General features: G+C 59.3%; 1 protein-coding gene across 1 annotated transcript in view; it reads right to left on the bottom strand.

Annotated features, from left to right (window-relative positions):
* Window positions 1-15,812, bottom strand: part of TP73 (tumor protein p73) — a 60,051-nt gene extending 44,239 nt beyond the window's left edge. The window contains exons 1-3 of the mRNA XM_036830292.1: window positions 15,719-15,812; window positions 4,117-4,214; window positions 3,612-3,732 (exon numbers count right to left, since the gene is read on the bottom strand). Coding sequence (XP_036686187.1) covers window positions 3,612-3,732; window positions 4,117-4,184 — 189 coding nt within the window. The 5' untranslated portion in view covers window positions 4,185-4,214; window positions 15,719-15,812. The remainder of the gene's footprint in view (window positions 1-3,611; window positions 3,733-4,116; window positions 4,215-15,718) is intronic.
* Between the last annotated feature and the right edge of the window lie 9,011 nt (window positions 15,813-24,823).

Below are 24,823 nucleotides of genomic sequence, written 5' to 3'. Positions count from 1 at the left end.
TCCCTCCGGCCACTGAAGCAGCGGTTAAGGGCATCCCGGGGGTCCCCAATGGTCTGTTTCCTGACAGGGCCGGGGGTGCTGCTCAGGAAACTGCAGGTCCGACAGGAAGTAATCTGCTTGGTCACCAAGGCAACCGAGCAGGGTGGAGACCCAAGGCCCCCAGACCACAGTGTGTGCCACCCCCAAGGACCAGCGTCCCCCGACGCGAGGACTGTGCCTGCCTTAGCCTCAGCCTTTTGCTGGATAAGCCCCACGACCCAGCGAGGGGGGGTGGCCCCAGAGCCTGGGGCTGGGGTACGGGCACCCATCATCTCAGAGGACCGCGGCCAGAGGGAGCGGCATGGGGGCCCGTGTGTGTGTGTGTGTGTGTGCGAGTGTGCGCACGCGTTTACATGGGCTTGAATCATGACTACAGGGCGGGTGGAGAGTGAGAACTTTTGACTCTGCAGCTGCTGCTTTCTTGACCTGGGGCCTGGCCTGGGGAGCACTTGACCTGTTACTAGCCTGGAGGAGGGGCTACCCCCCTCCCCGCTGAGCCCCAGGCTTTCCCTGACGAGGGACCTGCTGGTGGGTGGGATGGAGCCACGGGGGTGGGGGTGAGGCGCTCAGGAGTCCCCACCCGCACCCCGGCATCACCAGGTCACCCTCAGCAGCACAGCGTCCGCCGGGGCTGTGTTCTGGCCAGAAGGACAGGCCTTCTCGGCCGCCAGTCTGGACTTTAAGACACCACCACCCAGTTCAGCTCTGCGGGGCCTCCTGCCTGCACCCTGGACTCCGTGGGCCCCTGCTCCAGCCCTCTGGACGCATCAGGCAGAGGCCCTTCTGCGCGGCAGCTCGGCAGTGGGCTCTGCAGCCGGCTGCCCAGCTGTCCAGCTGTGTCTCTGAGCCTCACCTTTCCCTCTGGGCTGCGCTGGGCTACATGAGGGTGAGGCCTGGGCTACACGCCAGGCCCCAGACCAGTCCCTGCTCTCACGATGTCAGGCAGGCGTCAGGATGAGGCATTCGGAGGGGGCCTGGCTCCCCCCACCTACGCCTGCCCCCAGCCAGGGCCAGCGTGGTTCTGGGAAGCCCCACCTCTGGGAACCTGCAGGACTTTTACCAAGAGGCGTGTCGCTACCTGATAGACTCGGCCCTCTTGTTGGCGGAGGTGAGAGGCCCCATCCTGGTTACCCCACGGCTGGTGAGAGGGGTGTCCTGCCCTCCCTGGCCCAGACCTGCTCAGCATCAGGCATCCTCCCTGGAGGGGGGCGTCCCGCCCCACGGGAACCCAGAGCTGGTCCGCTCCTGACACTGGGTCATCGGGGTCTCCTGGGCCTACTGTCCTCCAGGGGGTGAGCCGGGCAGCTGGGAGGAGGGGAGGTGGGGGCTTCTGGAACTACAGAGACAGGCCTCTTAGGAGACCGCATTCAGGGGCCCTCCCTCCCTGGAGCCTGGGGGCAGCTCCTGTCTGTCCCCAGAGTGGATGTAGGGTGAGTGTCTGACAACTTGCTTTTTGATTGTAATGTAAGTGCCTGACATTATGCTTTGGATGGGTGAGGCACCCGCTTCAAAGACATGCACCTCGACAGCTACACAACTAGGTCAAGAGCCCAGCTGCCTCATCCCTGAAGGCTCCCTTTCAGAAAGCCCTGGGTGACCAGATAATGGACCTTGGAGTGACCCCACTTCCCCCTTTCACGGTTTAATTCCACTGTTACGTTTTAAATTCACCAGTAACGAATCAACCCCCCAAACCCTAGGCACCCCATCCTCAGCCCCAATAAAGGCAGAGCCCTGGGTCTTCTCTCCCTCTCTCTCTCTCTCTTTCTCTTCCCCCCCACTCCACCCCGCAGTGCAGGTAGTAGGGCTCAGGTGAACAGGCATCCTTGCCCAGAGCATCGCTATCGACAGGCTGAGACCCACCCAAGACAGTGGCGCCAGGACACTGATGTCTAGGAGGGGCGACCGGGACCGTGAGAGGTCAGGACCCTGGCCCCTGGGGAGATGTTGGCAGACAGGAAATGGTCCGAAGGGACAGGGCGGCACTACCTGGCCCCGCGTCTGCCTCGGTTTCCTCACCTGTAAAATGGGACTGTAACAGGTGGATGTTTCTGCTCTGATGGTGTCCTGACCAGAGGCGGGAGGCCTGGGCTGGGCAGGCAGATCCCTCAGGTCCGCTCTGAGGGGCTCCTCAGAAGCAAGGACGTCACAGGGGGCTCGCTGCCCCCCAGACCCCCACCCGCCCCGGTTGCGACTGCCCGAGCAGGTGCCTTCTCCTCGCCCCATGCGGGCCAGAGGGCCCTGGGCCAGCCCAGCATCCGAGACGGACACTGACGTAGGGCGTGGGGACCCTTCCTCGTCCCCCACCCCCTTGACCCTGGCTCATTCTCACGACCGGAGCCCCCATGGTCCCCACTGTTCACCAGATGCCTTGGACGGGTGCGTGTTGGGGTGAGAGCTCCGATCTGGAAGGGGGCTTTAGGGAGATGGGGCCAGACTCTGAGCCCCCTCCCCGCCTCCAGAGTTCCCAGCTCCGTCTCCCTCCTGCACGCTGGTCCTGGCCTGGTGTGGTGCCCCGAGGCCACTGTGCTGGGCTGTGGGGGCCAGAGGCCATCCAGGGAGCCGCCATCCGGGGAGCTGCAAGCGGCAGACCCAGGTGCTTCCCTCACGCACTTAGCCAAGGGCCCACGACAAGTCCCCATCTGAGGGAGCTGCACAGCAAGCCTGTGGGCAGGACAGAGCAGCCCCGGGTCCGGCAGAGGCTGTCCCAAGGAGGTGACCACAGGAGGCGCTGGGGAAGGCAGGAGTCGCTGGGCCTCCCCGGGGCCAGGGGTCCTTATACACCCTTCTTGTGTCTCTCCTGCCCCCCACCTCCTGGCCCACCAGCGCCTGGCAGTGGGCGGCCAGGGAGAGAGACAGGAGTATGGCCACCACCCGGTTATCACAACCCTCCTCCAGCGTGGCAAGGCCTGAGACACTGCAGGGCTGGCGGCTGTCAGGGCCTCAGGTGCCCCTGCATCCCCCATCCAGCCTCCCTCCTCTGGAAACAGCAGCTCAAGCTTCCTTCAGGGCGCTCTTCCCCAGAAGTCAGTGCCTGTGGTGGGCAGGGCCCACACCACTCCACTCCATCCTGACCCTGTTTCAGGGGACCCAGGCCATCAGAGGCACAGGGATGGCTCAGCGATAGGCATTCAGAGATAGGCATGCTGGACTCTGGGCAAAGAGGGGTCCTTCCCCACAGGGAGGGGGATGCTGATGGAGCCTTTACCATGAGAGGAGAAGCTGCCTAAGAACAAAGCCACCACGGGGGAAGCAGAGCAAGAGACAGAGAGGCAGCTGTTTGAACACCTGGATCCAGCCACGCCTGAATTCATTCATACACCTAGATCCAGCCATGCCTGAAAGGCTTCCTACACCTGGATCCAGCCATGCCTGAAGGCCTTCCTACGCCTGGACTGACAGTTACATGAGCTGATAGATTTTCCACTTTGCCATCTGAAATGTGCTGACAAACCCAGAGAGGAAGCCGTACACCTGAGAGCCTGTTTCCTGGTTCTGCAGGCTCCCAGGACAGGACAGTCCACATTTACTGCCCCCTACCCCGAGTCCTCCGCAGAGGGCAGCCCACTCACCATGACAGAAGTGGTCATGCCCTGCAGGTGGAAGACGTCCATGCTGGCCTCCGCACCACCCACCACCTCATCATTCCCCTGGCCCGACTGGGGAAGGTCAAAGTAGGTGCTGTCCGGCTCCCTAGACAGAGGAGGGAAACAGAACAGGGAAGCACAGCCATCAGCCCCGATGGCCCAGGCCTGGAGCTCAAGGCCAGCCCGCAGGTCCTGGGGGCCTCCCCCTCCCACCTCCACGGATTCCTTCAGCCCCTTGTCTCCTCTGCTCCTTCCCTGACCCTCAGCCCCTGCGGCCTCCGGCCCCCTTACCCTACCAGCCTCTCCAGGGCTGGTGTGAGTGCCAGGGTGGCGTGGCCACATACAGGCTTTGTCCCCTGGACCCAACCCCTCTGGAGGGCTGGTCAGAGGAAGAAGCCCAGACATTGGACCCTGCGTCCCCAGGAGAAAGCCTAAGGCAGCAGCTCCCCGCCCAGCCCCCGAGTCCAGCGGGCTCAGTAGAGGTACTCACAGAGAGCTCCAGAGGTGCTGGAACGTGGCCCCCTCGTCGGCGGCGGTGGGCTGGGTGGACTGCGACATCTTCCCACTCCCGGCCGAGGGCAGCTCGCTCTGCCAGGAGGAAAGGACAAGAGTGCGGGTTGGGAGGGCATCCTCTGGGCTCCGCAGCCAGCATCCTCGGGCGCAGGTGGTAGGCGGGGCCGACGATGACCCCTCAAGGACGCCCGGGCGCGCTAACCGGGCACACGCCCTTCACCCAGCCCCTCACTTCATCCTGCCCTTTCTCAGGGCGGGAACCGAGGCCTGGGCGTGGGCAGCCTGGCTTCAGACCCGGCTGGGGGCCTGGGCAGCAGGAGCTTCTCAAAGCCGCCACCCGTGAAATGGGGGTGAAAGCAGCATCCCCTCATGGGGCTGCTGCAGGGCCCCTTGGGAGCACGAATTTCAAGTCGCTACTAGATAAGTCAGAAAGAGAAAGACACATACCATAGGAAATCACTTACATGTGGACTCTTACGTACAAAACAGAAACAAACTCACATAGAGAACAGACTTGTGGTTGCCAAGGGGGAGGGGGGTGGGGGAGGGATGGAGGGGGAGTTTAGAGTTAGCAGATACAAACTATTATATATAGAATAGATAAACAACAAGGTCCTACTGTACAGCACAGGGAATTATACTCAATATCCTGTGATAAACTGTAATGGAAAAGAATATGAAAAAGAATGCATATATGTGTATAACTGAGTCACTTTGCTGTACAGCAGAAATTAACACTACTTTGTAGATCAACTATACTTCAATAGAAAATAAATTTTAAAAAATAAAAATAAAAATAAATACAAAACAGGGCTTCCCTGGTGGCGCAGTGGTTGAGAATCTGCCTGCCAATGCAGGGGACACGGGTTCGAGCCCTGGTCTGGGAAGATCCCACATGCCGCGGAGCAACTAGGCCCGTGAGCCACAATTACTGAGCCTGCACGTCTGGAGCTTGTGCTCCGCAACAAGAGAGGCCACGACAGTGAGAGGCCCGCGCACCGCGATGAAGAGTGGCCCCCGCTTGCCGCAACTAGAGAAAGCCCTCGCACAGAAACGAAGACCCAACACAGCCAAAAATAAATATAAATAAATAAAAATTTTTAAAAAAAAAGCTTTAAAAAATAAATAAATAAATAAATAAATAAATAAATAAATAAAAAACAAAAAAATAAAGTCTCTGCTGTGCCTGGGTCATAATTATACTGGAACACGCATGGTCATTATTATTATGAACTGCATCTCTAGGTTTGGCCTGGGGGGTGGCTCTAGCCAGGTTTGGGGGCTCCTGAGGCCCCAGCAGCTGGCGACAGCTTAGATCCCGGGTGCCCCGTGGGAAGGGCATGTGCAGGGCCCACCGGAGGCTGGAGCCGAGGCCCTGGTACAAGCCTGGCTGTGCCCGATTGCTGCAGGCTGGGCGGCCTTTCACCTCTGATGTGGGATCCTTGCGTGTGGCCTGGACACAAAAGCAGTGTCAATTCCACGAGGCAGCCGCCAAGGCCGAGGCCGAGAAGCTTCTCTGTCACTGGAGGGGGTCACTGCACGAGTGGCCCCCCTTCAAGGAGATGCCCAGGGCTTGGGGTGCCCCGACTCAGTGCCTGCTGGCCTTTGTCCCCACTGTCACCCCTCCTGAGGGCCTCCATGCCCACCCGAAGCAGCCACCCAGGAGGAGGTGGCGGTGACCACACCGGGCACATCTTGAACACTTGTCCTACTGTAGGGGGGAGGGGCAGGGAAACCAGAGCCCACCCTGCTCACTGCTCCCACCCAGGCCAAGGCAATGTCTCCCCAGGGCCAGCCTCCAAGCTCTTGGCAAGGGGCCACGGGAATCAGCTTTGCCACCACCTGGCAGGGCCCAAGCGGGCAGGCCTGGACCTGCCCACGGCCGTCGGGGGAGGGAGGGCGCGGCCTGCAATCTGTCACTTTGTCTGTCCCCAGGCGGTGGGCCCTGAGAGAGGCCGGTGGCCTGCTCCCAGGGCTGCCACGTGCCAGGCCACCGTCCCTGGAGCAGTGGCATGAGCTGGGAGGGGCCGGGGCCGAGCAAGGATGGCCGGGACAAGGAGCTTGGAAAGTGCTGGCCACAAACCAACTCTCCAGCAGGCTCGGAGACCACTCCACCCTCTCTCAGGAGACCAGGGCTCAGAGAGGTTATGTGACATGCCGAGGTCACACAGCACAGCTGTAAGTGCAGGGACAACCAAGTGGTTTTCTCAGAATTGGAAATTAACTTAGTCATGCCTCCTCCCCCCTTTCACCTCAAACCCTCAGCACACAATCCACAGGGTTTTAACAAGGGGCTGGTCAGCGCTCATTTGCATGCCTCCTGTGCTGCGGAGATCACTCCCATCCTGGGCTGAGCTATCCAAAACCCAGCAGAGCTGAGTGAGGCGTGGAGCTGGCCATGTGGTAACACAGAACAGGGTGGACTTGGTAGGAAGCAGAACACGCCGGCCGGAGCAGGCGTGGAGCAGGCCACCGCGCCGAAGCTGGACGGAAACCCACCCTCACCCACTCTCCGTGGCTGGTCCTTTTTGGGTGAGCAGAGATTAGTCAGAGTGGCCTCTTGGTGTGGGCAGGGTGTACCAACACGAGGCTCAACTGGCCCAGGCCATTTGGTCCCATTCCCTTCATTTTGCTAATGGACCATCTAAGCCCAGAGACAGACAACGCCTTGACTAACATCACACAGCAAGTGGACGGCAAGATCCTGTCTCTGGTCACGGCAGCACCATTCACAACAGTGGAAAGGCGGAAACGGCCCAAAGGTGCATCAACGGATGAACAAATGAACAAGTCCTGGTCGGTCCACACGCTGGAACATTACGCCATCGTAAAAAGGAATGATCACTCACACCGGCTACGTCGCTATGAACCTCAGAACATCATGCTGAGCGAAAAAGGCCCGTGCTATATGAGTCCATTTATGAGATGTCCGGAACAGGCGAGTCCACAGAGGCGGAGGGCAGACTGGCGGTTGCAGGGGCTGGGGGCGGCGCATGGGGGGAGACTGCTGGAGTAAGATAAGGGCGATGGTTGCACAACACCGTGAATGAGCTAAACGCCACTGGGGGGGTTGCTGTAAAGGGGTTAGCTTTATGTTATGTGAATTTCACCTCAATAAAGCTGCACGGAAGTTAAAGACAGTTTCTCCCTGAAAGCCCAGCCCCAGTTCTCAGCAGCTCCTGCTGCCCAACATCTGGGGAAGCAAGTCAGCACTGGGAATCTCCCCAAGGCCCCCTCCCTTCCCTGGCTCCCACACCTCCCTCCCCCCAGAACAGCCGGGAGGGGGGACAGAGAGCCCCCACTCCGGGGGACACAACCAGCATTTTCACCCCACCCCCTGCTTCACCCCAAGCTGCCGGGGTCAGAGGCGCCTGTACCACACAGGCCGGCTCTGGCTCGGGGACAGACCTGCAGGTGCCTGGCCCTCTGGGGAAGCAGGAGTGGGGGGGCGGGGGTCCTACACCCACCCCACCAGCCCTCACCACCAGGACTGCAGATGGAGACTGCTCAGCCTTACTGATGCGAGGGGTGGTCCAGGGTCACCAAACTCCACTGCCCTCAGCAGATCCTGCTGCTTCTGCCCCAGTACATCCTCAAACCGAGGACTCCATGTCTGCTTTTAGCCAACACCCCGGGGACTCACAGTGACTCTAGGACAGACTCCCCTCCCCCGCCGGGGGGGAGAGCATCACACAGGTTCACCTCACCCACTGAGGGGGCCCCTTTGGCTGTCCACCTGAGGATGGCACCAGCCTCTGACGGTGACTTCCACGCAGGTTCTCCATCGGCAAAACGGGTCCAGAAACCTGCCCTGCCTTACTCAGAGGACCCGGGGGACTTGACCCAGGAAGCCATGCCGCGCGCATACCTCCAACTTCCCTGGAAAACTCTGAAGAGCAGGATGCACTGGGCTACGAGTGACAGAGCCGCAGACCCAGTCCCTGCAGGCGCCACGGAGCACCCGCCGCCTGGGCCGGAACTGGGCGTGAGGAAGAGGCACGGCTGAGGTCTGGCCTCAGGCTGCCCCCCACAACTGGAACCCCTCCCAGAGCTCCATGGGCCCAGCCCTCTCCCCCCTAGGGCAGGGACAGTATATTCCCTTTACTCACTAGCAGCATTTCAGCCAAGGTGGCCAAGGTTTGCAGAGGTGAGAAAAAGAAAGCAATTCTAAAATCACTTCCTGCAAATTAAATCCAGTTTTCCCGACATGCACTTCAAATTTGGAAATGTGCTCACAATGGAAACTGCTTTTGCAAACGACGCAAATCATTTAAAAAATCGCGTGTATGGGGGGGAGAGACCGACTTTCGATGACACCTCTTCAGGTGGCATTAATGATGCCACGAAGTGCACATGCACGGTGGACAGCTTTGATTTTCCATGAAGATGAAGTTGCTCTGGGAAAAAAAAAATGCATCCTGTTGCACCGAGAGGGGTCCAGTCCTGGTCAGGGCCAGTCTCCAAGGGAGACGTGGGTGTGAGAAGGTGGGGTACGGTGCTGGTGGGGGCTGGATTCAAGGAATCCCTGAGCCCCTGCCCCCCGGGAACTGCCAAGTCAGAGGCAGCCCGAGAAGGGCAACGTGTGGCCCCTTCTCACAGTAGCTGAGCCGGGGCTCAGGCACCTCCGACCTGCCCCAGCTCCCCGTGGGCTGGGGCCACTGAAACCAGTTCACCTCAAGGAATTTCCAGCAAAAATTTGTGACCCTGGAGAGGCGGGGCAGGGGCTGTGTGGCCCAGAGCCCTCAACTCAAGCTGGAGTGGAGACACAGCTCCACACCCCACTGACTTTGGGTGGCTCGGGGACGCCCCGAGGTCTCTGAGAGCCGCCCGGGGAGATGATACGGCCCTACATCCTGCAGCGCACCACGGCAGAGAAGGTTCCAGCCCAGAGGTCCGGTGCCGCGGGGGAGAAGCGGGCCAGGTGCTGCCAGGGCCCCAGGCCCTCACACTGCCCTGTTGGGCAGGAACCGCCACCCCGGGGCAGGAGCTCAGAGGCCCAAGCTACCAAGGGTCCCAGCTGGGACTCGAGCTGCAGCCCAGACAGCTGGGGGCCTTGCCCCACAAGCAAGCGCAGCCCTTCTGCCCCAGGCTGGTGGGAGCTGGAGGCCCCGGGGGGCAGCAGCTGTTCCTTGGCCGGCTCTGCTCGACCCTCTGAGCTCGTCCTCCACGAATCCCGGTGAGAGCTACAGCCTGCCGTGGGCTCCTGGCCCTGTTCCCACAGGTCCCCTTCTGCCCCCGGCCCTGTCCCCACGCACCCCAGCCCGGGCGGCCTCCACGCTCAGCCTTGGTCCACCGTCCACTCCCCACCCCATCCTTGTCCTGCCAGGCCAGGCTTCCTCCAGGAAGCCACTGTCCTCCCCCGACTCCAGGTCAGGATGCCCCTTGTCCTGCCCCCCCATCACCTGGCAGGTGGCAGAGCACAGAGAGCCCTTCAGCTATGTGGCCCCCACGGGCAGCCTCATTGGTCGGGCAGGACTTTGAGGCCTCTGGTTTCCCTGTCCCCTGGGCCCACCCCTGCCCAAGGCCCCAAAACCAGCCCCCGTAAACTGGGGTCCTTGTGACCCTCCCAGAAGGGACACCCCATCCATAGAGGGGGGCCCCCACCCACCTGCAAGAGCCCTGGTCCAGAGTGTGGACGCTTGGCCTACGTGCAGAGAAGGACAACTTGGGTCACATGCCCCTCCTCCACGGCCATCTGGATGCCAGCTCTGGGGGAGGGTGTGCGGCCCCATTCAGTTTAGTGGGGAAAGACCCAAAGAACTCCACCCTGCCACCCACCCCAAAACAATCCATCTTGATTGGCCTCAGTCACATGCTGGTTATTCAGGTGGGTCTGTCCCCGGTTATTTCAGTGGTTATTTCAGTAAACGAAGGCAGATTGAAATCTAAGGGGCAGGTAAACCTACACCATCTCAGGAGGGACCCCAGGGGCCTTCCTGGGCCCCTTCCCATACCCTGTGGCCTTGTCTTGAGGGGACAGCAGAACGTCCCAGCGTCCAAAAGTCCCCCTACCTGGGCAGAGGGGTCAGGCGGCCATCACACAGGGACACAGGAGGCAGGAGGCCCTGCTGTGACATGGCGCTGTCCCCGGGCGGCGGCCCAGATGAATTCCAGCAGGACACCCGGCGCCCAGCCTCCTGGGCCCTTGGAGCTGAGGGGCCTCTGTGACCCCAGCCAATCCCGGGAACGGGAGGCCCTCGCCCAGTGGGGCCGGGGCAGGAGTCCCACCTGGAATGGTGGCCAGGAGCGTGTCACCCTCAGGGAGCAAAGGGCAGTGGCCATCTTCACCTGCCCCTCCCGCCCGCGCCCAGCCACGTGGCCACGGAAGACTGCGCAGCCTCTGTCCTTGCTGGCCCTGCAGGCGGTGGGGTGGGGTTAGGACAGGACCCTCGGCCAGGGCGGCACCTGGGTCTCCTGCGGAGAGACTGGGCCTGCAGGGCCTGGGAGGAGGGCACGGCTGAGGCCTCCATCACCCTGTGGGGGCTCCCTGCTCCCCCTCTGCCCGCTCTGGGGAAGCCCAGCACTGATGGTGAGAGACAAATTTAGCCTCCCCACCCTGGGGCAGGGTGCGCTTGTGAAATATGAAAACAGCTGGAGGTGCCCGATTAAGCCGCCCTCTCTCCCTCCTGGGCTGGGGCCCGTGGGGAGGCGGGGGATGCAGAGCCTGGGAGCGGCCCCAGGAATCCCCCAGCCCCGCTGCCTCTTACCCGGCCGCCAGCCTCAGTCTCGGTCCCACAGCCAGGCCAGGGGCGGGGACGGCCTCCCTCCGGCACCTGGGCCCAGCTGGGAGCACCGTGGGGTTGCCCGGCAGTTTCTGTTTGAATCTGACGGTTGGCCTAGCACCCACGTGAGGCAGGGAGCTGGGTGGCGGCACTCTGACCACGTGGGCCTCACGTACTTCTGGAAGGAAATGGCTGACCAAATCCCCCAGGGCTGCCAGGCTCCAGGGTCACCCAGACCTTTGCTGGGAGAGGTTCTCGGCCGAGCTAAGGGTTGGGGACCCAGTGGCACATGCCCCCACCCCCACCCCCCCACTGCTGCGACCAGCTTCCTGGTGGAGGAACTCATGCGGCCAAACCAAACAAAGAAACGCTGGAGCACGGCTGAGCCCCACCATGTCCTAGCAGGGCAGTGCACCGCGCAGCTCATTTCACTGGCCGACGTGGAAACATGCACAGAGAGGTTAGGTCACCCACCCAAGGGCACACAGCTGGTCAGAGCAGGGAGTCCAACCCGCCAGCTAGCTCTAACGTCCTTGTTCTTGACCTTGCCCTCTACCTGGCCTCTCTAGGAGGTGAGCAAAGGAGGCCTAACCCCTCCCCAGCCTGCATTCTCACCCACACGCTGCTGGGAAGTCCCTGGTCCACCCCTCCTTCTTCACCCGCACATTGAGGCCCTACCCACATCCGGTCCCGCCCCCCCCCCCCCCCCCCCCCCCCACCGCCCCGTCCTCTGCTGACCTGCCCATGGCTTTCCTCCCATCCCGGCCTCCACCCTCAACGTGTGCAGGTCAGACCTGGACACAGGGCTCCTGTCCCTTGGTTTTCTGCTGTGCAGCTCTGCCCTGCCTGCCACACTCCCAGCCAACGCCCCTCTCCCCCTCCGTCCACGTAGCCCACCTCTGCCACTCTGCTCTGTAGCTGTGTGACCCTGGACTGGTGTCTTGCCCATTCTGAGTCTGTTTCCTGTGGAAAAAGCCAAAGCACTCAGCAGGGCGCTGATACAGGCACAGACTAGGAGCTCGAGATACGGGAGTGAGTTGCAATTGACCAGCGGTTACTGAGGATCAGGGTAGCAGTGGAGGAAGAAGAATAAACCTGCCCTGGTCCCAGGGGCAGCAGAGGGCAGAGGCCAGGTCTGTCCCTGGTTCAGTTGCAGGGACCTCCCCATTAGTGGGTTCTCGAAGACCGAGGCACCTGCAGAAGAATGAGTGGGACCCAGCACTCCATGGCAGCATAAACCCAGGGGGAAGAGACAACCCACCCGCTAGAGGCAAAATAATGGATTCCTACTTGGGCTGGTAGCTGGCACGGTGCCCCTGAGCTTGGAGATGCCGCGATCCCACCTGCGCCACAGTGTGGGGAGGCTTCCACGGCAGCACCCAGCCACCTGTTGGGGGGGGCCTGGCTGGAGGAGTGGGAGCAGAAGTGAGGGTGTCGGTGAGGGAGGTTCAGACCAGCATGGGGCACAGGAAGGGGACCCAGGAGGCGGGAAGCTGCAGGGCTGGGAGCCTCACGAGGCTGGAGAGGAAGAGACGCTTGACGGTAGAGCGGGTGTCTGAGCTTTCAGCCGTGGCGCGCTCCAAGTGAGAGCCAAGGGTGGCCAGGAGTGGACAGAGGAGTGGCTGGGCACATCCTGGACTCCTCCGTCTCACTGCCCACCTCCAACCCCGCCTCCACAGGGATCTGGAATTCGGCACTCCCACCCACAAGACCACCCTAGTCCCAGATCCCCTCAGCCCCCACCCCCGCCCCCGTAAGTACAGCAGTCTCTTAGCCAAGCTCCCCGCTTCTGCCTCAGCGAATGGCCCAACAGTGGCCAGATGTAGGTGAGGTCATACGCCCCACCCCTGTACCCCTCCACCAGGTGGAAGAAGTCAACTGCACGATGACAGACTGTAGCTATGACATCAGGTGTCATAATTCTGAGAACCGGCCTCAGGGAACTCCCTGGCGGTCCAGTGGTTAAGACTCCATGATTCCACTACAGGGGGCACAGGTTCGATCCCTGTTTGGGGAGCTAAGATCCCGCATGCTGTGCAGTGTGGCCGAGACAAAAACACAAACAAACAGAACTGGCCTCAAAGAAATGGGAATGAACTGACCCTGGAACTAAAGACTAACTGTACTTAAAACAATCAGGATGATGCTGGTCAGACCACCGCATGACCAATTTCAAGATGATGGTCAGAGCTGCCTGTGCTGTTTCTGCATGGAGCCTCTCCTTCCGTCTACAAAAGCTCTCGCCCCCTGGTTGTCAGTTGGGGGCGGTGGGTGGGAATCAGCCCTTGGGGGATTCGGAGGACACGGAGCCCTTGCTCCGAAATAAAGCAACCTTTCCTTTCCACCAGCCTGGCCTCTTTTTGGCTTTTGAGCCACGAGCAGCCGGACCCCACTTTCGGTAACACTCTCAGCCACCCGGCTGCCAGGCACCCCTGCTCTTTCCGTCTGTCTCCTCCAAGGCTCCCCTCCTCCCCTCTTGAGGGTCCCACCTCTACATGCCAGTGTGCCATGCTCTGTCCTCCAGAATCTTCTCTTCCCCGGACAAGCATCTGTGCTCCTTCAACCATGCCCTGCACGGTCATTCCCAAACCATCGGCCCCGCCTGGCCACCCTCCTCCGGACTCCTCCACATTCCTTGAAGGGAACCCACTCAGCTGTGTCCCCACCCTGTGTAGACTCCTTGCCTCCTACCCTGGGCTCCTCACTATGGGCCCAGGATGCACTAATTTCCTGAACTCTCTACCCATCCCCACTCAGCTCCCCGCCCACGCCCCAGCCATCGGGGCTGTGATTGTTTTTCGAGAGCTCGATCTGACTCATGAATTCCGTTCCTTGCTGGCTCTGAAGTCAGCTGACCTCTGACGTGACTTCATCCAAGTTGCCACGGCATTGGTCCATCCATCCCTCACTCACTCCAGGAACATCTGTCCCAGAGAGCCACCACTGTGCCGCCTGCCTCCCTGCCTCCCAGCCTCCCACGTGCCCCCATCCCATCCCCTGGGCCTGGGGCTCTTTCCGATAACGACACCCAGCATCTACCGTGTGCTCACGCAGTGCCAGCCCCAGCCTGGAGTCCTCTGTATTCCTTGATCTCAGTCTTCAAAGTAACCCCGAGACAAAGGCACTGCTGCACCCCCACGTTCCAGATGTTCTCACAGAAGCACGGAGAGAGGGCACCGCTTGCCCAGGGCCACTCAGCTCAGAAGCGCCAAGGCTGGATTTGAGCCCAACTCCGGTTAGGGACCACCTAACCCCTTCCCACCAGGCAGCCCCGCCCTCCGGGGGCCTCTCTCGGGGGGCAGAAAGGAGAACCAGCCTTTCCCCCCACAGTGTGAAGGGCACCCTGAGGGGTGTGGACAGGCCCAGGGTCAGCCCAAGGGTAAATGAAGGTCCACATGAGTTGTCATTTTCGGTTTCACAAGCTGACGGAGAAGGGGCACCAGTGCGGCAGAGCTCAGCCAAGGACAGGCCCTGACGGCCCTTCAGGTCAGGGGGAGGCAGGAATAGCCAGGTGGGCTGGAGAGGGGACAGGATGCCCAGAGGCCTTGGCCACAGGAAGGGCGCTGGACCTGCAGCTGTGGGCCTCGGGGAGCGATGAGGGGGGTTCGGCTCCCAGAGGGATGCGGTGGGATTTGGGTGAGGAAGGTCACCCGGGGGGCACATCGTGGGCTTGGCGAACTCAGAGGCTGGTGGTCAGCGAGGCAGGCCTCGGCTGGGTCCAGGTGAGGCGGTGGGGGGCATGGGCCGCAGGGATGCAAGAGGGGGCAGGAAGGGATGAGGACCCCCCTTCCAAGCCAATCCACGTCAGGTTAATGCACTTTCGAGCTCAGCCCTCAACCAGCTGCAGACTCAGGCGCCTTCAGCCACCCACCAGCTGTGTGCACGTTCAGGCCTCCGTCTTCTCATCCGTAGAATAGGGAAGTCACAGCCACCATGCAGGGCTGACCTACACAGAAGCATCTAGCAGGATTCCCGGGGTGTCTTGAGGTGCAAAGGCGGCTCCTGTCTGACCTCTGGGGCCGTTTGGAAAGCTGCTATCGGTTGTCTGTCAGTCAAACCCTCATCCCCCTTTCCACTCAAGCTCCAGAGGCTGCTTCCTGAGCCAGCCACTGGTGCCCAACCCCCTGCCAGCACCATCAACGCGCACGCACACGTGCAGGCACACACATGTATAACACCTGCACACGCACACTCTGCCTTCATCACGGTGAACCCCCACCCCAGCCCCTCTGCTCAAGTACGTGGCCCCGGAGGCTCCCCGGGCGTCCAGCCGCGTAGGTGGGACTGCAGTGGCCGGCGGGCAGCACAGAGAGCCGTCTCCTGCTGCCCAGGTCTCATTGATGCCTGGGAGGCAGCCGGGTGAGGGCCAGGGTGGCCAGGGCGGGCTCCGGGGCCCCCGGTGGGTGAAAGCCGTTCGGGGAAAGCCGTTCTGGGCTGGCCCCGCGGGGCTGAGGAATGGTGGCCCCCAGCCGGGACAAGCCTGGCCATGCGGCCAGGGCAGGGCCTCTTTGGCAGGAAGTGGAGAGAGTTCCGATGGGTCCAAGGGGCGGCGGCACCAGATTGACTTCTGTTCCACCCCCCACCCCCCACCCCCGGGCCATGCAAATTGCCCCGCACCCCCCTGGGGGCAGATGGCAGTGCCACACAGCAGTGGCTTCTCCAGCTTGCCCGAGTCCCATCAGGGGACCCACAGGCATGGCCCCCCCGCACTGGCCCGTCTGCCACCGCTGCCCCCAGGACACCCTGTGTCCAAGCGCCGGGTGGGAGCCAGTAGGGAGGGGCCTCTGCACCCCTGGGTGGCCCCAGGGAGCCCCAACTGGCGCCTGAAAGAGGAGGGCCAGCCCGAGCCAAGCCTACCTTGGCGGAGCCTGGGCCCTGGAGGGTCTGTGAGGAGGGGGACAGCCGGGAGGCCCTCGGCTCGTGGCTGGCTAGGCAGGCGGTGGCGGCAGCGTCCCGGTCGCCTAGGTGATGACTTTGGAGCCCTGGAAGCAGCGTGGCCGGCCTGGAGCCTCGGGGCAGACGGGGGCGGAGCGTGGCCAGGAGCCCTGGGGCCAGCGGCCGGCCTGTGTCCCCTGCTCCGGATGGATGCCACGCCCTTTGCACAGTGACCCAGAGGCAGCCCCGCCCAGAGGGGAGTAGAGCTGGAGGCGTGGGAGGGGAGCCGCTGACTCCACTTGTGTCTGTGTGCTTTTCTTCTCCTCCTCTTTGTCGAAATTCAGAAACACACTCAGAAGTAGAGAGACTGGTGCAGTGAATCCACTGATATGTCCCCTGGCCCCAACATCAGTCTGTCCTCCAGCCAAAGCCAATTCTACAAATTATATCATTTCACCTGTGGTACGTCAGTAGATGCTTCAAACAGACAAGGACCCATCTATGTCAATATCAGGTCCAACCATGAAATTGCTGATATTCAGCTCTTTTTCTCCTACCAACACACACACACACACACACACACAGACAGAGTAAATTCAGATAATTCAACGTAACACACAGCCACAATACCACATTCTGAATTTCCAGGACCAATTTTTAACTGCTGGTCAGAAGGACTTTGAGGAGGACGCAGATTGGGGAGACTAATCTACGTCATACACACTGTCCCTTCCCTCCCCCACGGTGGGCAGCAGCACAGAAAGCTCAGCCCAGCTCTGGGTGGACACGGCAAGGGGGACATTGCAGGTGGGATTAAGGACCTGGAGATGGCAGCCCCTAGGTTATCTGGGTGGGCCCAGTGTCACCAGCAAGGGTCCTCACAGAGGCAGGCAAGACGTTGGGGAGGAGAGAAGGTGCTGGGCTGTGGCTTTGCAGAGGGAGAACGGGGCCGCGAGCCAAGGAACGTGGGCACCTCTAGAAGCCAGAAAAGGCAAGAAACAGATTCTCCCCTGGAGCCTCCGGAAGGAAACAGCCCTGCCAGCACCCAGACTTCAGTCCATTGAGACTGATCTCAGCCATCTGGCCTCCAGAACAGTAAGTAGGAAAACAAGTCCATGGTGTTGTAAGCCACTGAGTTGTGGCAATTTGTTACAGCAGCCGTAGGAAACTGATACAGTCTCACATAACACAAATTTGGGAAGCATCATTTGCAGTGATCTCCCCATTTCCCGGGGCCCCTGGAACGGGCATTAGGGCCACATTAAGTCCGAGGAGAAACCTCTGGGGTGTAAGACGCCTTGCAGAATAGCAGCCCTGGGTTGGACAGAAAGGCGGTGACTGAAGACACGGCCAGCACGGGAGCCAAAGCCCTCGCCCTTCCGGGACGTCACACACACACATGCAGGCGTGAGGCGTTATGACCACACAGCGAGAGTGAGCGCTGGGGGGAGGCAGGTGTTTCCTGGTTCTGGCAAAAGAGGCAGAGAAGCCAGAGGGATGCCAAGGCTCCCCCTGCCCCCACCCTGGGCTCTGCCAGGCCACCCTCAGCCAGCTGATGGCCACAGTGGGCAGGTCTTCACTGAAGCCCATTCTCAAGCTGAGACGGATGCATCTCACCATCCTGAGCTCCTGTGGGGTGACCTCCCGGCCCACCCCTCCCTCTCCCCTCCCCCTCCTCCTCCCCCTCCCCCATGGAGACAGGAAAGTCCTGAGTTCCGCGAGGCTGGGGCCCCACCCTCAGGACTGGGACTGGTGACAAACTCTGCTCTTCCTCAGCAGAAACAAGGATGTCAGAGACCAAAGATGGGTGGGTGACCCTTGAGTGATGGTCACAGCTGGACCTCTGGCCATCAGTTCTGGGTGGGGCAGTCAACAAGGAGTTCAACCAGTATTTCGTACCCCTTCTCCCAACATGAGGCACGATTAGAGAGCTCCTCCTTGCCGTGGCCGGAACCCAGTGTCAGCCCAGGTGTGAGCCTCAGGGCAAGGCCTCTGCTCATCACCATGGAGAGGAGAGGAGAGCGCGGGAGCCTTGCAGCTATCAGCTTGTTTCACTTCCCTACTGCAGCCAGAACAGATGACCACACGGCATCTGTTTATTCTCGCACAGTTCTGTGGCTCAGGAGCCCAAACGGAGAGAGTCTTATGAGACTGAAGTCAAGGGGCTGGCAGGGTTGTCCCCTCTGGAGACTCCAGGACAACGGCTACGTCCTTGCTTCTTCAGCTTCTGGAAGTCGCCTGCACTCCTCGGCTCCGGGCCCCTCCCCCATCTTGAATTGCATCTCTCCACCCTCTGCCTCCATCGCATCTTCTCTCTGGCTCCAGCCCTCCGGCCTCCCTCTTAGAGGGGCTTTGTGATGACACTGGGCCACCCAGATTCCCCAGGGTCGTCATCCCCCATCTCCAGTCCTGGATTTAATCATGTCCCTTTTCCTGTGAAGTAAGTCACAGGTTCTGGGGATCAGGATGTGGTTGCCTTTGGGGGGCCATTCTTCTGCCTTCCATAAATGTCCTTCATTCCAAGACACATCTTGGGGGCCCGCTGTGCGGGGTTAGCTAAAACTGCTCTGCGCCTTTAAGCAGAAACCCCTGCTCCCTGCAGGGTGGCGGCTGTGTGGTTGGGGAGGGGGCAGCAGAGGGCGTTCAAGGCCGCCCCACACCCCTCCCACCTCCCTCCAGCTCTTAACCTTTCCCAGCAGCCCCTCCCCGTACAAGGATAAGTTCCCAAAAATGTGTCTGAAAGTCGACAGTAGCCGGATCTCCGTGAATCCTCGCTGCCCCACCTGACACGTGACTCCCTGCGCACGGAGCACTGGAAATGGCACTTTACAAACACGACCATTTAGCCATCACGTCAACCCAGGAGAAACACTGCCATCTCCGTTTTACAGATGAGGACACTGATGCACAGAGAGGCTGAGGAACCTATCCAACGTCACACAGCACAGCCGGGCCTAAAAACCATTAGGAAATGAACATCTGACTAAACTACCCATTTCAGATGCGTCCCGGGCAACGCACTTCCCGTGTTTCCTGGGATGCGCTTGTTTTTCAGGACTGAACCACCATCGCAGACTCAGGAGACCCCAGGAGCAGTTTGACCAAACTTCTGACCCACCTGCTGTGTGTCCCGCAACCTTCTCCCCAACGCCCATGTTAAGTTTCCAAATGCTGGCAGGACGGGTTTGGAGAAGCTGGTGCCCCAAAGCTGCCCAGAGGCCCTGCCATCTCAGCTCCGGGCACAGCCCATCCTGCTCCCAGTGGTCAAGACCCATCCCCGCCTGTGGCCGTGAACAAAGGACGCTCTGGGCCACCGCTTGCTCCCAGGGGCCCTCGGCAGGGGGAGGCTTGGGCTCCAGCAAGCCCCCTGCGTATTTGCACAGTCAGTACCCTGCTTCCCCCTTTCGCTGTCTGGCCTCCAAGGAGCAGGCATCTTGGTTTTAAGCTGATAGCACTGAGGGTCAAGGCTGTGGGCTCTTAGCCCCCAGAACAGAGCCTGGTAAACCGTGGGTGCTCAGGAATGAATGACAACTGATGGAAGGATGGATGGATGGATGGATGAAGAGTTAAAGCCCCTGCAGAATACTGCTTCCATCTGCTCCACATCTCTTTTCTGAACCTTAGAAATCCAAAAAGCTCAGAAAACCCGAAGCCTTTCCTTAGGTCTGGGGCCGACGCCACTGGGCAGACGGACACAAGGCTCTTCATGGTCTTTGTTGTCATTTAGGGTAAACATCCGTGTGTGTCGTTGCAGAAACACGGGTGAGCTCGATTGTGGAGCGCTTCTATCAGATCCCTTTGTAGTGTTATGAAACAAACAATTCAGATGCTATGTTACTTTTCTAAAATGGAAAAAAATTAATCTGAATTCTGAAATATCAGGTGCTCAGGGTTAATTTGGACCATAAGGTAGGGCGGCCACATCAATTCTTTATAAGCCCCAGGGCCCGGCTACACTCCGAGATGCCCAGATAAGCGTCCCTCCCTGGGACCACCGAGTGCTGAGCTGGCCACATCCTCTCCTTATGGGGAAGGTATTTTCCACTCATCGACCAAAGCCAACTTTTGACAGGTCACATGGCAGATCTGGGCTGGCTGATGCCAAAGTCGGCCATGCTCGCCGTGACTTTTGTCACTTTTTACCTCTGTGGATTTTTTTGTCAACGAAATGCTGTTGAGTAGCACAAATTTCAAAAGGTCCAGGCAGGGCCAATCTAGTCTCTCCCACTCCGTCCGTCCCAGACCCAGTTCCCGTGCCTGGAGGCACAGCTGCCATCACTTCGAGGGAGAGTGGAGTCGTCAGGAGGAGAGAAACGGAATGGAAAGAGGTTTAATGACAGCAGAGGAAAGAGAGAGGAAGTCGGCAACCTGAGGTTCTGTTGGCCACTGCAAATGACCCTGGCCAGAGAGTCCCCAAAACTCTGAAAAGACAGCCTGCCAGGAGCACAGGCGCTACCCACACTCTACTCACATGGGGTCTTTCTTACACTTTCTTTAACCTGCACGTTCCACCTCTTCCTATTATTCTCATTCTTTCAAACATCACATGGACCAGACGACGATTAGGCAGTGTTCTTGGAATTACGCTGACTTCAACCTTCCAATTGTCTCTTTGGCTATTTTTATCAGAATTCATTATTTTCACATTAATCCAGTTAGCGTCCTGTTTACCAATACCTCGTTTTTAATTTGCAGCTTCATTCTAAAGGCTCGGGGAGACTTTCACAGCCCGCGTTCTCCTCCTTCATTATCGCCAAGTAATTAGGCAAGGAGCATCCCTGATCAGAAACTAAGAAGCCAGGAGCAAGTTGCAGCTTGCCTGACTCCGAAAGAAAAAAAAGAAGATGGAGTCTCTCCTAATTACGGGGGTTTTGTTGGTTGTCATTGAGCGGGAGAAGCAGAGGAGGTGAGAGTAAAAGGAGAAGGGCCTTTAATTACAGGGCCTTGCAAATCACAGCGCAGTAAATACCTAGGGGTTCCTCCTCTGATCTGCATACTAATGACTAGCGGCCCTCCTTCTGTCCTGTGGGGAATTGTGCTAAATTTGCATTGCGCATAATGCAAATGACCGAGGACTCTAAGCGCTGGGCAGCCTGGTGCAGAGAGGGTGATTTGATTTGTTTATTTGTGTCCTGCCTGGGAAGCACAGGCTTCTAAAACGGGGAGCACAGCTTTCCTTCCTGTAGTCCCAAAGGCTCTGCAGAGACCCTCTCCGTGGCCGACAGACACTCTTCAAGCCACCCGCCCCTACATCAACACACTGGGCCCCGGGCTGCCCTCCTGGTCCCCATGCTGGCCTGTCCCCCACACATGCAGAAGCGGCCTCCGTCTGGCAAATGGGCACTGCCCAGGTGAGTCCGGAGGCCGGGAGGCTGCCAATGAGAAGCCTTAGGGTCTTTCTCACGCATCTCAGCCCTGACGGAGAAAACAGCCCAGGAAGCCACGTCTAAAATCGCAGGAAATCAGGCAGGAGGGGTGAGAGGGATCTTCTCTGCCCACCCCGAAGGACCTATCACAACCCAGGCATCCCTGCCCCCAGGAGAAGCCACCTGCCCAATTAGCCAGAGGCTTCCCCAGATGCCCGCCCCACAGGGCCTGGCACCTCGGAGCAGCAGGTGAGCAATTAGAGCCCCCGCCCCCTCCCCACAGGCACCCAGGGCCTCAGGGAGTGACCTGCTGGCTGGCGCTGGGCGGGGACACACCACGGACAGGTCCCTCCCTCGTGCAGCCACCCCGAGCAGGACCACAAAGGAGGGACCCCTGGGCACCCAGCCCAGCCCTGCCGCCCAGGGCCCTGCACCCAGGCTGATGAGAGGCAGGATGGGTGATGCCCAGGTGCTCTGTGCCTGACTGTTGGGGACAGAGAGGCTGGACCAGCCTTCCCTGGGCACCTTGTGCCTGCCCTCCGGGGCTATCAGGTGTGTTCCCACGGGCCACTCAGGGGAGCCCCGGCTCGGGCTCCTACAGCGAGGAGGCAGGTGTGTGCCCCACCGCGCTGGGTGAAGAGGCTGGGGACTTGACCAAGGCGTGGAGGAGCCAGGCCTGCCCTGGACTGCTATCTGGACGACCAGCCCAGGGTCCTGCCCGCTGCGCCCTCTGTCCTCGGTGTGCCGGGGATGGGCGGCCAGACCAACCCCTGCATCCAATTTAGTCACTTGATCCGAGCTTTTCAGCTTCACATCTGCAAGTGGGGTGAACGCCCAGATGCATGTATATCAGAGGGGGCACGTATGAATGTCTACTGTCATGGTTATAACTCGTCCTCGGACCCAAAACACGGACGGGAGAACAGAAGAGGCGGGCGGGGCTGAAGCACGGTTCTCCCTCCGGGGGCCCCGCCCCTCCGGCTCCCAGGTCCGTTCCGGGGCTCACTCTCTGGGGGACCTGATTCCAAGTCCAAGGTCCACAGCGTGTCCCAGCCACCGACCCTCTGGTGCCGCCCGAAACGTCCACTCCACGGCCCTGAGACCTGCCCTCGGGGCCCCCATCTCCTCTCTCCGAGCCTAGCAGAGCCTCCCTGCCGCTTCACCTCTCTCCTGGGTCCGGTTCCCTCCGAGGCGCCTCCCCCACTCCCCGCAGGCTGAACTTCCCGCCCGCCCACCTCTAAGCGCTTCTCTGGTACCGATGGCCCAAAGCCGCTGTGTGTGTGTCTGTTCTCCCTCCCTACTCTGGGGGCTGTGGTGACCCACGCAGTCCCCGGGGAGAGGGGGTGCTGGGGTTTGAAGCCTGCTTTCCAGGGTGCAGGGGCTGTAGATGTGTGGGGAGGGGTAGGATGGGGAAGAGCCCGTAAGCTCGGGGAGCGGCCCCTGCACCCTTGGCTGTGCCTGGAACAGACTGGGGTGTCTCTTGTGCCTCTTTGAGCAAAGAGGGACGTGGCTTAGAACAAGTTTCCCCTCCTTTTGTGTCCTGGCCCCTGGGCAGCCTGAAGGCTGAGGACCGCTTCTCAGAAGAATATTTCAGGGAGTTCCCTGGTGGCCTAGTGGGTGGCCCAGGTTCGATCCCTGGCCAGGGAACTGAGATGCCACAAGCCACGTGGCGCAGGCCAAAAAAAAAAAAAAATTACAAAGGAAACCAATTACATTGAATTATGGTTATTCTAGTGGGTTGAATGGCACCCCCCTGCCAAAAGATATGTCTACCCAGAGCCTTAGAAATTAGGGCCTTTGCAGATGTATAAGATAAAGATCCCAAGATGGGATCACCCTGGATTAGCGTGGGCCCTAAATCCAATGACAAATGTCCTTATAAGAGACAGAAAAGGGGAGACACAGACACAGAGAGGAGGCCATGTGAACACGGAGGCAGGGATTGGGGTCTACAAGTCCAGGAAGCTGGGAGTGAGACGCAGACGGATTCCCCCTCAGAGCCTCCAGAGGGAACTAGCCCTGCCCACACCTGGATTTGGGGCTTCTGGACTCCAGACCCTGAGAGAATGTTTTTTTTAATTGTTTTAAGCCCCTTAGTTCGTGGTCATCTGCTATGGCAGCCCCAGGAAACTAACACAGTTATGACGATATTTAAAAGCAAATTTGGGGGAATTCCCTGGCGGTCCAGTGGTTAGGACTCCGTGCTTTCACTGCCGAGAGCACAGGATCAATCCCTGGTCGGGGAACTAAGATTCCACAAGCCGTGTGGCTCAGCCAAAATAAAAATAAAAATAAAATAAAAGCACATTTGTGAAATGGTGATGATGGGGCTTCAGGTGGCACGTCTGGCGACTCGTTTCAACTCAGTGACAAGCACAAACGAAATTTTGAGATGTCCGTAGCAGCTGCCACGCACACTGAAAATATCAGTGATTCCGTTGGGAAGAAGTTTTGTTCTCTTTGGGTCTCTGATTTGGGGGAGCATCTCCAGGAAAAAAAGCACTTTTGAGGAGCAAATGTCTGGTCTGCAAAGGAATACCCCAGCCAGAGATCGGACACAAAGGGTGGGGACAGATGGAAAGTTTATGCCCACTGGTGCAGACTCTCAGAGCCGGCTTCGGTGAAAGCTGTCTTTAACTTGAACCCCGACGAGCAGAGGGAGATTTTCTTGTACAGAATCAATTTTCCTCTGCGTTACACACAGAGAAACGATTGTCCAGGCGTCCTATGTTCTACTTAAGAAGGCAAATTTAAAAAAGAAAAGACATTGTATGTTCTGGCTACACACAAATGGATGCTGCTAGTTCCAGATGTGTTTTCCATGTTCTAGAAATCTGGGCAGGACATGGAATCACCTGACAGCAATTTGCAGGGGTAAACTGTCACACAGTGTTCTGGGGACACAATCCCTATCGTAGTTAGGCTTTTACCATCCAGACAGAAGCACGGTCAGGGTGACAAGGGACCACTCCTCTCAGTTTCTTTTTTCCTTTTTGCTGTGTGAAGCTAAATCATCAGAAAATGACTAGTTTTAAAACATTGACTCAGCACTCCCCCAGAAACGCCCAAATTGGAAAATAAAGACGTGCCCTTCCCTTTTATGGGGGCTGGATAGAAGAAACGCACAATTGAAGAATGTTTCTGGGTTTTGTTTTTTTGTTTTTTGGGTTTTTTTGCAAACCCAAAGTTCAACCTTGTGTGATATCTTTTATACAAGTCTCTGGAGGATAAATTCCCCTTGAATTTGGTGACCGGAAACTGTCTCCCAGTTAGATGAACATGCAGCTTCCTTTCAGCCACCAACGAAATGATTTCCCTTTTGGGTGTCAGAATCTCAGGGTGAATGCCGTCCTTGGCTACAGGCAGGACCTCCGCCAGGTCCTGCCCCCAAATTCTCAGTCTCTCCTTTTCCTCGCCATCTTGGCTGTGTCGTTTGCGTCCCACTTGTGGATGTGGGTAGGGCATACCCTATAAATAACTACTAAAGGAGCCATCCTTGCTGCAGTACCCCTGACAGAGGCCATCAGCCTCCACCCAAACCACAGGCAGATTCCTGCCTCACTGCCAGCCATTCCGTTCCCCCCCTCCCGCTCCCAGGGGAGACCTGTTGGCTACTAGGGAACTATGCCCTCCACCTCGCCAAGGACTTCTGGTTCGCCAGTCTCTGAAGCAGCACCAACAGCCGGCACTATGGGGCCCACCTGTGAGTGCCAGGCATCAT

The sequence above is a fragment of the Balaenoptera musculus genome, chromosome 1 (assembly GCF_009873245.2).
Source record: "Balaenoptera musculus isolate JJ_BM4_2016_0621 chromosome 1, mBalMus1.pri.v3, whole genome shotgun sequence".
NCBI classification, from domain to species: Eukaryota; Metazoa; Chordata; class Mammalia; order Artiodactyla; family Balaenopteridae; genus Balaenoptera; species Balaenoptera musculus.
The sequence above is the reverse complement of the archived record's forward strand: the minus strand, read 5'-3'. Positions and strand labels throughout refer to the sequence as shown.